The following is a 17,002-nucleotide window of genomic DNA, read 5'->3' on the forward strand; positions in this document are numbered from 1 at the left end:
CACATGTATATATATGAACTATTACTTTTCAGCAAGGATGTGTTAAATTGATCAAATGGCAATAACAACATTACATTTATTATGATCATGTGACACTGAAGATTGGAGTAATGATGCTGAAAATTCAGCTTTGCATCACAGGAATAAATTACATTTTAAAATAAAATACAATACGAAACCCTTATTTTAAATTGTAATACCCCAAGTAACCCCAAACTTTTTACTGGTAGTGTATTTCAAATCACAAATTAAAATCTTACAATACAGTTTAAGATTAAATCACACTAAAAACAGTCTTTTTCAGGCTGCTCAGGTTGAGTGCTTTAGTGTAAACAAAAAAGGAAATTGGCCATTTACAGTAAGGCGGGAGTGTTATGATTTTTTCTTATTCATAAATTTACAAACCTGCACCAGGCAGCAAAAATTTTTAGCTAGTCTTTAGGGCTGTGTGCATGAGTGTTTGTTTGTATCTGTGTAAAAAAAAATAGTTGACTTGTTTCTGCTTGTGCCCTTTTGAAGAAGATCTGTGTCCTCCAGAGGACGTGTGCTGCTGTGAGCGTGTGCGAGTTGCGACGGGTGTGTGCAGCGCAGCGGCTGTTTGACAGGAGACAGAGAAGGGTCAAGGTGTCTGTTGGCGCTCTCGTGTGCCAGTGTATGGCTACTGTGTCAGCACAGGGCACACCGCCGCACACGACAGATGTCTCTTGTGTGCCACAGGAGGCTTACGTTAGGAGCAGATGGGGAAGAGAGGAGAGCTCTTTTTGAGTGTTTCACTCAATGGGCCACATGAAAGCCTTTCATTGTCTTGTTTTTTGGGTATCCTGTACTTCCCTCTTTTCTTCATGAGCTCACTCTCAACTGCTTTACCGTATAGTCTCCCTGATGCACACACACACACATGCAGGCAGAGCAGATTACTTGTCCCTGTTCTCTCCAGCCAGGTCCCTGTTGGCTTTGGCTTCTCAAACGTTCAGATGATTAATGGGCTCAGAAATCTGAAGGCGCTCTCTGCCGCCGCCGCCGCCTTCTCATCCATTCCTCCCATCCCCCTTGTTCTCCTCACTCCCCTGCCCTCCCCAATGTTTGAATGCAGGAGCGCACACACACAGAAACAGCCACCAAATGCTGGTGAGGGTCGTCCCAGCCTCTCAGAGTTGTGCTTTGTCACTCGGGCAGCTGCTGTATTGTCTCAGGCGGTGTTGGGGAAGGCACGTGCTCTGGGTGGAGGGATTGCCGCTGGTTGGCCAGGCTCTGGCTGCAGAGGGTTTCCTGACAGAATGTGAAATTGGAGGATGTCTCTTCCTCCCCCCAGCAATATACACAGCCTAAAGACATGGAAAACGTACAGATTTCCCAAACACACCCCCACACACTTAAAGGAGTGGTTGATTCATGGGATGGGGCAATAAAAGTGAGTGCAGATGGTCGGGCTGGATAGTTTTACCTGGAATGTGAGCAATTAAGGTCAAAGGTTAGGGTTCCTGTCCCCTCTGGTGGGTCAGGAAGCACGGTTTGTGTGTGTGTGTGTGTGTGTGTGTGTGTGTGTGTGTGTGTGTGTGTGTGTGCGTGCGTGCGCGTGCAGGTTCTGCTATACTTGAAGGCCAAATGTCCTCCCTAATTGAGAGATACCTTCATAATCAGTTTGTGAAGACGTTTTGTCTTCACTAGTTAATGTTCAGAAATCAGCCAAATCTTATTGATGTACAGGTTCCTGTGACGGTTAATTTTTAAGGGTTGGTTTGGTAATTTAAATAGAGATCTCTTCTCCCGCGATTCTGAGTGGACAACTACAAATCAATGTCATTTACTAGAGGTTTTGACAATGTTAATTGCTGTGGTCTATTTAAAAAATATTCAATTACGATTCTTTTTTTAAATCGGGTTTGATGAATGATTCAATGACTCATTCATAGAGACTTTACTCGTTTCATTGCTGGATAAATCAGCAATTTTTTAACGAATCTTTTTGAATGAATGGTTCAATGAATAATTAAAATTGTCACTTTCGCCCCTCTGTACTGCAACTGCGAATGAAGTATCAAACAACGTAAAAGACAAAAGTGACTGATGCTGCATCCCAATTCCCATACTATCCGTCCTAAATAGTATTGGAAAATAGAATTAGTACGTCACAAATCGTAGTATGTTGAAATGAGTGTCCCAAAGAGACCCGGATGGTCTACTATATCCGGTCAGAGTCCGAAGTGCAGATCGATGCACACTCTAAAGGCTGATATTGCCCACAACCAATCGCGCGTTGGACGAGGATTCGGTTAGAACTACAAACACAAGTGAAAAGTATTAAACTACAGACATGGAGGACGCGCGAGTCTGGCGGTTGTGTAGAGAGGTTTAGATAAAGGGGTTTGAGTGATTAATTAAGTATCTAACCTGCCGAAAATGTATTTATTCAATGTTGTCCACATTATATTGCAGCATTGTGAACTTTTATAAAGATACATTTAGCCATTAACTTTTAAATGCATCATTATATTCAAATTGCAAACACATGAGGAGAGTCACGACTGGCAGGTGAACGTGCGACAACATTTCTCTCCGAAACAGTAATTATATTAGATTAAATGGAGGATTTTAACTGTGACAAGATGATTGACAGGGCAGTTTACGGTGATAGGATGTACTTTTTCTTCACAAAAAGAGTACATACTTTTAGGGCGTAATATATAAGTAGGCGAATTGGGACGCAGCCTGAGTGTTTTTCGTCTTAGCAGAAGGCGAGTTTTGGTTTAGAAAGAAGCTTACACGGGATTGTCCCCGCCACATCGTTCACCCGTTCATCGACTTTGTATCTGCTGTTGTGACCTCATCTCTTTAGAGATCTGTCACTTTCACATGGCCAACACAACACCTCTCTTTTATTCTCACTGGCGTTCAATACATGATAATTGCTCGTTAGCCTCTAATGTAAATCCATCTCCCTTTTGGGTTAGAATGATTGTTTACAAGTGTCCTTTAACGAGACGGAATCAAATCTACATGGACCTTAGAGTAAACAATTTGACATGAATTAATGCAAGGCTTTGAGGGATAGAAGTACAGCCTGTTCATGGGGTCCTAGGTCACAACATATGCATTTTTGGGGAGGCCTCTGGAATCCTTTAATAGATTCGGGAACAATTTGCATGCATACATGTTCATAGAAGTCCCATTTGTTTTATTATTTCAAATGTTATTAAAAAAAGTATGAAGATAAATGTTGTATTCTTGCGACATGTAATTAAAGTAATTTAAAAATGCATTTATATTTACTTAAAGCATTTACTTAAAGCATCAAAACTTGTACCCAAGATGATTGAAATATTGAAATTGTCCTCTGATGGACTCCAATAAGTCTAAAAAATAATTTTGGCCGAATACATGCATTTTAAAATGTATGTTTTGATCAAAAAAGGCTTATAAATATTGACGAATTTTGCTCTATAAACCTTGGTTGTAAATGAATAGCTGTTGACTTGAGAGTATTCAGCTTCGACAGTCACTGGAGTGTCTCTTGTTCATTTTTTTCCCCTCCACCGTGTGCTGACTGTGACCACTGTGTAACTGGGTGGTCCTGAACTGGATGGAAAGTGATAGAAAGTGAGGTAAAGGTGGCAGAGAGGGAGGGGGGTGGAAGGAAATTAGCCTGAGTCACGATGATGATGTGTGTGTGTGTGGACAGATGGTGGGATGATGCCATCAGGGGAGGAGACCGTTGATGTAGTCTGTAGGTCTAATAGGGGAATGAGAGGTTGTCCCACTCTCACACAAACATTGTGTAGTTCTGTGCCGAAAGGATTAGTTCACGCAAAAATTAATTGTCATTTACTCGCGCTCCTGTCATTCCAAACTCCTGATTTTCCATACAGTGGAAGTAACTCCAAAGCATCGTACACTAATTTAAAAAAAAAATTGACTTAAAATTCCAAGTCAACTTGTTTATTTGAATTAATAAATGTAAACTTGTAATGTTTTCTTGATAGACCTCAAAGTATAAGGGTTTATTGAGACGTGGGTTTATTGAAAAAGGTGTTTTGCTCTAGTTAACATTAAAACAAGGTTATGAAATAAAGCTATAACTGCATGCTTGAAGTTTTGTTCTGACTTTTAATAGAAACCAGCAGCAAAAACTCCTTTTTACATATGGAAATGGAAATATGGACAATGTCAAACACCACAACCATACTCCTTAACTATAAAATTAATACGACAACAATCAGTTAAAACAATACCAAAAAAAGCTCAAAGTACTCAAAAGTCCAAGGCAAAGGGAAGGCCGAACTGGTAAGAAACTGCAGATTACAGGCCTGAAGCGTTTATGAAAACCTCGGGTCGTCATTATCTTCAGTTACAATATGAATCCACACTTTCATTCCTGTCTGTCTGTCATCAAGTGTCCTAAAGTAACAAAGAATAAATCAATATCACCTTACATTAACCCATCAAATATATATATTTTTTTAAAGGAATAGATTGTCTTATTCATGCATCAAATGAAAAAAAACATTATTTGTAACATGCCTCCCATCCAATAAATTGCATTAAGCTTTGTTACTTTTTGATATGAAACAAGCTGATTTGAAATTCGGTCACTTATCATGAATTTCAAACAATAAATATAGTACTGGCGCTCTTTAATGTGGCACGACACACACATGAACTGATCATCTCTTCCTCTTTACTACTAGTTATAGCACATTTATATACAGTGCAAATTACTGAAATTGATCATTTATTATCATGTAATCATGTTTGAGCCATGTAAAGACGTTTAAAAAAACAGCTTGAGAACAACTTCCCATTTGAAAGACATAAAGATTTTCAATAGCAACCGGTTTAAGAATGCAATCATACATTTGTTTTTATTTACTCTGTTTTTATGATTTAATTTTATAATCATTAGTCACTTATGTAGTTGACATTTGCTTTATCATTTATCCATATTATTATTATTTGATTTTACATTTATTCATTTAATCATTATTATTGTTATTCATGTAATTGTTTTATTTTATATTACTTGTACTACTTATTTCCTTGCTCTTGCAATGCTTATTGTTTATGATCTTATCTTATGATTGTGTGGTTTGAAAGAATGTTTGTCTTCACGAGTTGGAGATAAAATAATGTCTCCATTTCAAGGTTTTTAACGTCACCGGACGATGTTTTGAAGCAGTAATTTTCCATTGTTTCTCACTGCTTCTGCTCTTCCTCGGCTCTCTCAGTCAAACTCTTGATTCAAAGAGTCAAACTCTTGATCTTGAGGCTGATAGAAGACTTATATCTTCTTCTGGCAGGGATTCGGCGCCCCTTGGTCGAATATATTTAATATTTCTGACATCCATCCGATCTAACATTTTGACACGATCTAACACATTTTTACTAAATCAAATTTGAATTGATAACCATAAATAAATAAATTCGCTGTCATGAAGATTTGCATTCCTTTTAGTCACTCATGTAAGTTATGTTGTCAAGGCTTTCCGCAGAAGAATTAATAAATCATACTCGCCAGACGTGTTTTAAGCAGTGAAGATAAATCTTCATGGCGAAACAAGGGAAGACATTTTAGGACTGTCTGCTTTCTGAGATTCACAGTATTTAAGACAAGAGTGGAAAGAAAAGCTTAGTCGGCTTGTGTACACTTGAGGAATATACTGCCTTCAGCTTCCTGCAATTAAAAATGCCAAAGGGCTCTGATAAATCTATATCTTAGAGGTAACTTTGCCTCGTGACGGTGATTAACTGTTTACCTGCTGATAAAGCTTAAGAAGATCTTCCGTCTATTATAAAAAAAATGCTATTCTTGCTCTAGAATGAGTTGGTGTGCTGGTAAAGTTGCTGAATATTTTCAAGCTTTTTAGGGGCTTTCGCACCGGGTAGTTCTAGGTACTTGGTTATAGGAACTAGCCACTAGAATAGTTCCGCCGATAACTAATTCCCCCAATAGGGGCTTTCGCACCGGAGGAACCTTTTCATAGGTCCATAGGCTTCTATTGGCGGAAGTACCCAGATTTTGGCGTGTTCCCACCACAGGAACTAGGACCTATTTTAGTTCTAGGAACTCTTTTAGAGGGACTAATTGAGCTCCTACTTCAGAGTCGGGTCTAAACCAGCGCTATAGGAACTATCCGTGACGTTAGTGTATGCTGATTGGCCGAACTCACGCAAAACACCAGCACCCGCCATTTTTAAAAAGCCGTGTAAACACACAGATTATAGCCTATATATTTACACCACAAACTAACTCTACGAACATGGAAAACTGATAGATGGGCCTCTTAACCTTTACGCTGAGGAGAAAATCCAACGCAACTCTGAGAGGACCAAGCGAAACATGATTATGTATTTCTGCTCCGCTAGCGGCACTGTACATCAACCACACGGCATATGCTAATACCTTTTCATTACTGTCTACTTTCTATGCATAATAGTTCTATCTAATAACATATTAGACAGGACTGTTAGACAGATCGTATACTAATGAACACGGAGAATGCGAGCATTGTTTGTTTGCTCAGGCTCTGGCCTTTCTCAGCGACGTCAAAATAAAGATCCGCCGCGCAGTCAAAATAAGTCACAACAACAAGCGTGGATTAAGTCACTTCAGAGTTCCTGCTGGCGGTGCGAATGCAACCAGAAAACGTTCCTAGAGGAACCATTAGTTCTCGGGGAACCATCCTGGTGGTTAGTTCCTAGAACTACCCGGTGCGAAAGCCTCTATTGCTGCAGACAACAGGTAAATGCCGTTATCGCTGTTTTACATGTCCGTGGAGTATATGTTTACACAGTTTAAGGATGTTAAATGTGGCAAATCAATGTACATTATGTCACTGGTAGTTCCTATAATCCTGGGTTAGACCCTTATCTGAAGTAGGAGCTAAATTAGTTCCTCCAAAAGGACTTCCTAGAACTAAAATCGTTCCTAGTTCCTGTGGAGCGAACACACCAAAAAGTGAAAAATGACTTTTAAAAGCGTATTAGTAAATGTTGAAATGTACATGACATCAGATTAATAAATGCTGTGGAAGTATTGTTCAGCTTTGTGTGATAAATAGACCTGAATTAAATTGCAACTTTCTGAAAATCTTCTCAAACGTCATTTGCACTTGCACATGTTCAAACATCAAGGTTCGACTTCAGTGAGATCAACAGCGTTTAGTTCTCATGGGTCTCCTGTTTGAATATGCAAACGAGTTTCAAGGAATTACAAATGAGAGTTGTGAAAAAAAGGAAAGATTTTTAGTGATTACTGACTTCTGTCTTTTACTCTCACAAATCTACTGCATTGCTTCAGGCGACTTCTAATAAAGCGCATGAGTCATATGAATGAATTATGATGCTTTACTATGTTCCATGGAGGACATCGTCATTCAGACATGAGGACAAACATGTTTAGAAACGCTCGAGGAACAGCGATGACACCGTTTTCATTTTGGGTGAAACTAAACCTTTAAAAAGCCGTCATGGCTGAAACCGCTCGGCTCTAGACTCAACAACAAGAACCCTGATGCAAAATAAACACTCATAATTTTCACACCAAACTTGAGGCGTCTGTATCTAAGTTTGTGAATCATCCACCAGTACGGGAAAGTGACAACGTTACCTCGGAGAACACATGAAAAAATCATCCCCTCAGTTTGACACTACCAAAATCAACACCCTCTCGCATTAAGCAAGTGGTGTCCAAGGAGTGTTTTCATGTGTTTTATAGAGGTGTATCCCTGTGTTGTCCTCTAATTCATCCTCCCGTGGGTCCACTCTCTCACCGTTTCCATCTACTCCTTGTAAACCCTCCCATCTGAGCTTCAGCGTCTCACGCATCCGTGTAGTTTGGCAAGGAGGGCAGTTTCTGTGCGCCGGTTGGGCAGCCCCAGTGTGGCTTGTTTTTTTGTGCCGGTGCAGTCTAGACGTGTGAATGTGTGCGGCGTGTGGAGAGGCAGCAGATAAGACGGCCCTCGGTGTAGTGGGGGAGGCACGCAGGAGATCAGTCTGAAAAGAATGAGTGGGGGAGGGTGAAATGGAGGGAGGAAGGGGGTGGGGAGCTAAAGGTGTGTGTGTGTGTTGAGGAGAGAGAAAGAGGCAGAGAGAGAAAGAGGCAGAGAGAGAGAGAGAGAGAGAGAGAGAGAGAGAGAGAGAGAGAGAGAGAGAGAGAGAGAGAGAGGGTGGGTGGAGAGTGCTCAAGCTATTGATGGTGAAAGAAGGGAGGGGTTAGAGAATGAGCAAGCGCCGGAGAGAGCCGAGGGAGGGGTGTGTGGGTAGAGCCTCTTCTCAATGAGGAAGCGCCAGAGCCATTTTCACTGTTGAGTAAGAGCACGCTGTTCTCGGCGAACGAGTGAGAGAAAGAAAGTGCGCATTCTGGGTTTTACTTCGCTCGTTCCCGCTCTCCCCCGCTTTCTGGCGCCCCGCTGGAGGTGGTTTGTGTGAGAGGCCTCGGGTGGACACACAATGGGGCGAAGTGCCTGTGGCAACTGGGCCGTTGTGCTGCTGACGGGGGGAGGGTGTCGAGAGCCGACCGGCGCACAGAGCTAACAGATCCAGCCGGCCTCAGGCCTCTGCGCCTCTCTCTCACACACTCGCCCGCCCGCCCGCGAGACTGCGATCAGAGGCTTCTCAGGAACCGCGAAACCTTTCTCTCAGGACTATGGTGGACTAACTATGGATTAACATGTATTTGGCGCAGTGGATTTTGGGACACATACGTCAGAACTGGAGATTTGAGAGCGAGAGGTTACTGTGTTTTGGGATCGAGTGACGAACTTTTCTTGCCTTTAGTTCCCTTTCTGTTTTGCTTTTGATTTCCATATAAATGGATTACAAAATGCATTCCAAGTCCAATGATTTGCTGGATTTTCAGACGCTGGATGCCCTTTTGGAAAAAATTGCACATTGCTCTGTCCCTGTTAAAAGGTAAAACTGATCAGCTTTTTGTGAATTTGCTTCTCTGAACATTACACACAACTAATCACCAGTGCTGTTTGCTTGTCTAGTATCTCTTTTTGTTGCTTGCTAGCTTGTAGTTTACTCCTGGCGAAGTTAATAATCATAGACTTTAAGATTTTGTTGTAGTCTTTTGGTTTGTATTACTAGTTTTTTTGTATTATTTTATAGTCGTCACTTTGTCGGGTCAGTAATATTTTTTAATATTGTCCTTGACCTTGAGTGGGATTTTTTTTCCCCAGAATGGCCTCAAAATTGTGTTTTAAAGGGTGGCATTGTTGGTAAGAAAGCTAAAAGCCCCGAACAGGCAGCCTCCCGGAGGGACGGAGGGGGTGTGTGAGTAAGCAGGGGGAGGGGGTGGGTTTTTCAGAGGAAGAAGGGGGTGGTGTATTTGTTGTGGCAGAAGGAGAGGATTCAGCCGGCTATGATTTAGCAACTTTAGTGAGAGTTCATCTTAGACTCACTGCAAATAAGCATATTTAAACGATTATGACATTATTTGGCTCACTGCAGATATTTCAGGTCTTTTTTAGACCCTGAAATACATCTGGGAGAAAAAAAGTTAGATGTAGATGTTTCCTAATGCTGAAAGTATATCTGTTTTTAGTTGGCAACATTCAAATGCTTCACAAGGTCTGCATTTAATATAGGGCCACTTTTCTCTTAGGAAGTTTGTCCTTGTTTTTTTTTTTTTTTATCTATTTCTGTGCTGGTCTTAGAATGGACTGATTAAGTTCCTAACGTCCTTCGCTTGCTTAACCAGACAAAATCCTTCAGGTGTACTTAGTAAAGCAACTCAATTTGCTATATATTTTTTAAATGGATGATCTAGCCTGGTTTTGCTGTACTAATGTTGCGTTTTAGTAAATGAAAGCGACTAAACACTCCCATGAAACTGTACCTACTGAATATTCTTCTACTAAACCTCTTAGCATAACAAACGGCCTTGAGACTTGTGAAAGTGTCACATGCGAGCTGGACATTCCCACCCTGAAGTTTGAGTCGTGAGAGGCATGTGGAACAGTTGCATTGGAAAAAAGTTCTCCAGTCACATTGCGCACATGCCTACCGTGTGCTGCGCTGCCAGTTCGCTCCTGGCTCCGTTCTCCAATAGACATTTGTTAGACCCTGTTCTGAGTCGTTTTAGGTCACTGATCAAAGCGCTAGAACAAACACAACATGGCACAGCAAATGTTCAAGCAAGGAAAAAAAACACCTCTGTTTTGTTTGTCAGAGGTGCCCATGGAGTCCCTGCTGATGTTTGTACAGATTAGTTCCCTCCACGTCGAGAGCAGTTTGTAACACACGAACACAACAAGTTAGACTGTTTTACTTATTTCTGCTGGCAGTTGAGGCGGCTATGAAGCCTGAGATGTAGGGAAGAACAGCTCCCAGGAGTGCTGGCGAGACAAAAGTGTGAAAGAAGAGAGGGGAGATGGATGAGGGAGGTGGGACTATTGGCCTGAGCAACAGACTCGGTACAGTTTCATTTATTATTTATGCAAATGCTTTCAAGCAAACAAACCTGCTGCCCCAGTCCTGTACCCAGACCTCCACTGGGAGCCTGGAGCTTTCTGTCCTGAGAAACTCCCAGTAAGCATTAATGATTAATTGTTTACTTTCGTTAGGGATGCAGTCATTTTGTTTGCCGTCAGTTTTTACACCCTCCCTTTGATGCGTCACGCTTGGGCTTGGCCTGCCTGTAGAACCAGATTTCCTGGTGAGCGCGCTCGGGTTCACAGTAACCAGAGCTACTTCCTCCCTCACACACACATTCCACAGTGGTATGCAATGATCTGTGTCCAGTTCAGAGGTCAACTTTTATTCCTCGGGGTGTTTGGGGCAGGAAGTTTAATGGCCCAGGACAGACACTGCTGCAGTTATTAGGTGTGTTTAACTTGAAGCGGCGCTGCGCAGACCGATCGGTGTATGGCATCAAAGTACCGCGAGTGCGATTCGAAAGCATAAAGCCGTCTTGTCATCGGTCCTCGCAGCAGCGTTTCAAGTCAAACACAACTTGTGTCACTCCTTGGTGGTCATGGGAGTTTGGTAGGAAATAGGGCTGCGCGATTTGGGGAAAATGTCATATTGCGATTATTGAGGTCAATATTGCGATTTGCGATATAATAAACAAATGGTTTCATGAGTCAACTTGCTAGGTTCTAAAGCAAAATGCACACACAGATTATTGATAATTCTGAAATGTGTATTTCTCAACTCAAACTAGCAACAACAACTAAATGATTGATAGCACCTATAATGATCAATAAGCCATTGATGTCTGGATAAAAATTTATTTAATTTTAATTTAAGTGAACTTCAAACAATCCTCACATAAACCCATAATAAATGTCATATTTACCTGTGCTCTTCCTGTCTACAGGTAGGACATATACATAAATTGAATAAAGTTATCAAACAGTCTGCGCTGCATAAATTATAAATTATATGCACTAAAGTCCTATTTAAAGCTACACAAGTTCTTTGGTCAAGAGCAGTGAGTGTTTTTCTCTGTTCCCTTTGTTCTTTGATTAACTTTACTGACAGAAAGCATTATTGGATGCTGGCCCTTTAAGAGTTGCTGACAGAGACGCGGATCTCACACGCGCCTTATTCTCTCACAACTCTTTACGACCATCACAAGACTGCTCTTATGTTGTGAAGACACTCGACAAATGATATTTTGGCATAATTGTGTGTGTTATTGTTCGTTCACTTCAAGCGGAAAGAGAACTGTATTCTGGCCGCGGTCTGTGCATGCGCATGATACTGGCGCGCGTCTTTCAGTCAGGACATTCACAGGCAGCACGCTCTCTTTTGACTTGTCTCGCTGAATGGTTTAAAGCATTCGCATGAATAAGAGCGGGATCATGTAACTAGCCAAAGGATAACGAAAAATAACAGATGCTGCGTTAACAGCCCTAATTTGTTCATTTCATAAAAAATCGCAGTATTTTGCGTCATATAATCGCATAGGCTTGACATCGCAATTATGATTGCGATATGATTAATCGTGCAGCACTAGTTGGAAAGGTTCATAAAGTTCACATTCTTATTAGTACTGCAACCAACCTGGTTTCTGTGGTGTTCTTAAATCCGTAAGGCACAGTGGCACCTGTTGTGTGGCAGAAACATAAGCTGTATTCAATTACACTTAGTTAATGATGTTGAGCAGAGCCTATGAGCAATGAAGAATTTCACAGTGTGCAATTTCAAATTGACAGTTTACAAATTGCTGCTAAGTTGTCCAAAGGTAAAGACGTTGTAAGGTTATATTTGCACATTTATTGATTTTATTATTTGTTGTGGATTTTAACCAGGCCTGCGCTGGAAACATTTTCACAAAAGTTTCATGTGAACAAATTCAGGCTTTTGATAATGGTGGATTTAACAGACCAGGCACTTCTTTCTGGAGATTGGTAGTAGATAGCTATACCATTTACTATTCTGAATGGCCGTTTCAAAAGCCATTGAACACGAAGTTTGCATAAACAAGTTAAATTAATGTGATGATAGTTAGACTCTTGACGCTTAGCCTCATTTAGAATAGCAATTGGATGTCAAGGCTAATGGAATAAAGTTCAATAAAGTCAAATGACACTATCAGACAAAATGTAAGAACAACTGAAACCACAAAAATGCAGAAATCACTCTCGGTGGCCTTCTAAACGTGTCAAGTTGAAATTTTCTGCACGGAAATTTTATCTTAAATGTATTTCATCATAAAGAGTAAGAAAATGTGCATTAAAGCTCAAGCTGTGAGGTTACACTTATACACTGCTGGATAAAGGTTGTGTGGAAACCCTTAAGATGGTTTAGGCTTGTTTTATGGAGATAGCTATCCTGCATGCTGTCGCTAGTTAGAATACTCTAAAGTCATTAACATCAAAACGAGGTTAAGAACAAAATCATGTGCGTACACGCGTGTTGTGTAATAGGTGACTTTTTTTGTGTGAAAAAGTTTAAGTATGAATAATTCACCATGGTTCGTCCAAACCAGCTAGATTACTGACTGTCGTAAAATAGTCTACCGTTGCTAAACTGCTGGATGTGCTTGATAATAGTTATTAAAGTGCACCATTATGCTTTTTCAGATATTTGCACCATTATGCTTTTTCAGATGTTCAGCTAAGACCCCTTCATCATGTGGATAGCAATATTTATACATTGGATTTAAAAGTTCACAGACTTTAAAGGAAATCGAACCGTATACCAAAAACTCAGCGAGGTCAACTCGGGATTTAGCAAAATGCTTCTCCATTAAAGATGGGACAGTAACCACTTTATTTGGACCAACTTACTCCCGAGCAGTGTTGTGTAACGCGTTACAGTAACGTAACGTAACTACTATTTCAGGTAAAAAGTATTGTAACGCGCTACTACTGAACGTTTGGTAACAAAACGCAGTTCCTTTTTCAATTCGGCGAAACGTTACTTTTCCCAGGGACAGATTTGACAGCGATCTCCGTCATTTGACAGATTTGACAGCGATCGCCATCTCCGTAGTCAACGTCTACAGAGAGAAATGCACATAATGGATTACATAATCAGAGAGTAGCCTATTTATTTTCGTTTTGAATTGTTTAGTTTAAAGACATTTCAAGCTTTCTATATATAGATATATTTCTCATGTCTGTGAGGCATACGCTGAGTTTCGTTTAATTTATGATGAGATGCGCTCCAGTTCACGCGCAACAAGTGACCGCGCCGGCGCCTCCATGTCATGATTATATTGTCTGCTATATTTGCTTCTTATTTATTAAATCCAGGCAATTGGCTGATTAAAAAATGTATTAAAATTAGGATACAATTTATACAAAACGAAATTCACTTTAAAGAAAGGCTTTCTTCAAAACAAAACTTAATGAAGTGGTCAAAATCATGTCTGACCGAATGTCTCCCGATAAATTGCGCATCCATCTTACTCATGCTGTTCACTTTTCATAATCAACATAGATGGAAAAAAATAACATTACAATATTTTAACAAATATGAAACTAAATGCGCTTTAATGGCTACAACACATATAGTAGGCCTAGACTCTATTTGTACAAATTGCTGCACATTCATTTAATTCTGAATTTTGCACACATAAGTTGAAAGGCATTTGTTTACGTGCATAGTAAAACATATCTGCAACATTTATCAAGTTCACGGATAATTGTGCGTGCATTTATTAATCATTATGATACTAAAATCATAGTAAAGGAGGCTATACTATGTACAAAAAAATCAGATGAGCCCAGAATATGAATGCAACCTGTTTAATTACACGTTAAACATTTTCCTCCCATAGAAAACCATTATAAAAACGCTTAATTTGGCGTAATGCAGATTAGAATGTCCCCGTATTATGTCGAAATAACAAGATAAGTTTTCATTTTTTTTCTTCACCATGCGGTTCAGGACTTCCATAGAATACAGCCTGAATATAATTGCTTCCAGAAATTATTTTGGGGGGTGCTAACGGGGAGCTTTGGTCTTTCTTGGGGGCTTTCTTTCTAGCCCCTCCCTAGTGCCGCCCATGCATATGCCTATCCATTAACGGGCATTTCTTCATAAATATTCAAAATTTTGATAAATGCATTTATGGCATTATGCATGGTAGAACTTTATGTAGGGCTACACATTTAGGAACATACATTGGGTTCTGCCCAAAGTCAAGCAACATAAAAGTAACAAGTAATGTAAAAAGTTACTTTCCATATGGGGTAACTAAGTAAAGTAACGGAATACTTTTTTTAAGAAGTAACGAGTAACGAGTTACACTACTTTTTAAAAGTAACTTCCCCAACACTGCTCCTGAGTCACAACCTGTAAGTATGATTAATTAGTGATGTATATATTTTCTACTGGGTGTTCAAAATACGTAGTTTTTTGTTTCATATTGTGTAGGTCTCCGGCTAACTCCCGTTATTACTGTCTTACTGAAATAGTTCTGCTAATCAGCTGTGGGACATTATTACCTAAAACTGTCAATTAATGCAGTTTGTCTGTCGTTCTTACTACTTTGAGTCAAGATAAAGTATGGAGCAAGAATTGTTTTACAAACTTTGTTACATCAGTGATTCACGTTAGTGCTGGGCTAAGGTTTGCACTGTTATTGATACAGTTCCTGCATGTTCACTGCAATAAATGAAAAATATTCACATCGGTGGACATACTCTTGTTAATGCTGATGGTGAGGAATTACAGTTGCAACATCTCATAATGTACCTCTAGTGTATTACTGAGAAACGTCCTGCTCAAGTCGTCCTTGCAATGGAGGTTCGGGTTGAACAACTAGGTCTTCCAATGTTTCATCATCGGACTTGGGCTCAATTTGATATACTAAAATCGACACCATCGTTCCTCTTTACAAGTGTGTACAATCGTTGAGGACTGAGGAAGCCTCTGGAGCTGAAGTTTAGTTATGGCAATGTGCGTTTCGTTTTCGACGTGCTGTAAGCAGTAGACCAATCACAACAGACTGGGCCATCTGACCAATCAGAGCAGAGCAGGCTCACAGAAAGGAGGGATTTATAGAGACTGGGGCCGTTTCTCAACATGCGTTCTTGTCTGTACTTGTGTTCTTGTGGACTTGTGAAACGTCATCAGTCACTGCCCAAGTACTGTTCCAATTCAAAGTTCACATCTAGCCAAGTCCAGTTCAAATCCCCGGATGTGTTCTTGATCCGCCCCGTTTACCGAGGATGCATCGAGAGGTGACTTGTGCGGACTTGACAGCCAGGTATCCAAGAATGCATCTCGCACCAACCAGCAAGCGTCAATAGCAGAGGAGAAAACCCGCGTAATATCAAAATACTACTGTTATTGTGTCATGAAATGTAATTTTAAGAGTGTTTCAGGCAAGAATGTGGTTGTTTAAAGCTCAAATCTGTGGTTTATTTATAAAGATAGCGCCTATTTGAAAAATTTATCTGACGTTTTCGGAGTTGTGACATCCAGGCGTTCACCGCGGGTGTTCAACGCTCATCAACCCCGACTGGAACAGCTTTTCCTCGGCTAGTGCTTCTGACGTTTGCCGCTGGCTCTGATGTCTCGAGTCTAGTGGATAAACATGACATATAATTCGTCTTGTGTATAAGTCAATCTTTGGTCTCCTTAAACTATTGTTTGTTCCATGGCAAAAAAAAATCCTTTTTGGCTGAGGGCAAAGTGAAGTTTCATAACTTTATATATTTAGGCTATTTAACTTTAACTTTGTAGCCTATTAGAGAGCTTACTTATGTTTGAATTGTTTGCCTTATTTATCATTGTAGATAATATTGATCATTATAAAACTGACATTTAACAAAAAGAGACATACTTTAAAATATTATATATTTTTATATTTATTTTAACATTCTCTTCACTATATGTACAATAAAATAAAATGACACAACCCTATCTCTGTTTGTTAAATGTCAATAAAAATCAATGTTGTTTCATATTTTTAAAATGAAAACAAAAAGATCATGTTCATGTTGTTATAAATATATGCAGTGAAGATAATGTACGCATTGCCTGAACCACATGGCAATTAGGCTACTATGTTTAAGATTTTTAAATGAAAGAGGCAGAGTGGTGTTTTATAACATATTTCGTTTTATTGTTGACAAAAAGAGGCAGAGTTGTAGCATATTTCGTTTTATTGTTGCCTAAAATATACATAAAGAGATAACAGGAGTAGCCAGAGCGTGCTGAGTGACGCGATCAAGAACGCACTGTTCCATTTGCAGAATAACTGGACTCGCGTCCTCTCGTCCTCGGGAGTTCGTTCTCCTGAGTCGAACTTGGCAAGTCCGAACTACCAAGGACGCAAGTCCGAAGTTTGCGTACTTGGTATTGAGAAACGGCCGCGGTCTTCGGACGAGTCGTTTAAGAATATTTAAAAAATGTGGTGATGTGCAATGTCTTATTATGAGAAAGTTTTGAATCATGTAAACCTGTTGTAGGAGACCTCCAAAACAAAATTAGGAACCTTTAAAATAGCATAATAGGGGCACTCCCAAACTGCATTAAGCCGCGAAAGTGATACCCATCCCCAAGTCAGACTACACGTTGCTTCCAGGCCAATAATCGC

General features: G+C 40.1%; 1 protein-coding gene across 3 annotated transcripts in view; it reads left to right on the forward strand.

The window, feature by feature from the left end:
• The window catches only part of brd4 (bromodomain containing 4), a 69,754-nt gene that overhangs the window by 21,180 nt on the left and 31,572 nt on the right, over positions 1–17,002 (forward strand). For 2 of the 3 annotated variants that reach the window (XM_056252133.1, XM_056252141.1), the window contains exon 1: positions 8,276–8,907. The exons of the other annotated variant lie outside the window; for it this stretch is intronic. In XM_056252133.1, coding sequence (XP_056108108.1) covers positions 8,807–8,907 — 101 coding nt within the window. In that variant the 5' untranslated portion in view covers positions 8,276–8,806. Of the gene's footprint in view, positions 1–8,275; positions 8,908–17,002 lie in introns of those variants that run through there. 3 annotated transcript variants of the gene reach the window in all.

Source organism: Rhinichthys klamathensis, unplaced genomic scaffold, assembly GCF_029890125.1.
Source record: "Rhinichthys klamathensis goyatoka isolate OS25496 unplaced genomic scaffold, OSU_Roscu_1.1 h1tg000004l_1, whole genome shotgun sequence".
Classification (NCBI taxonomy): domain Eukaryota; kingdom Metazoa; phylum Chordata; class Actinopteri; order Cypriniformes; family Leuciscidae; genus Rhinichthys; species Rhinichthys klamathensis.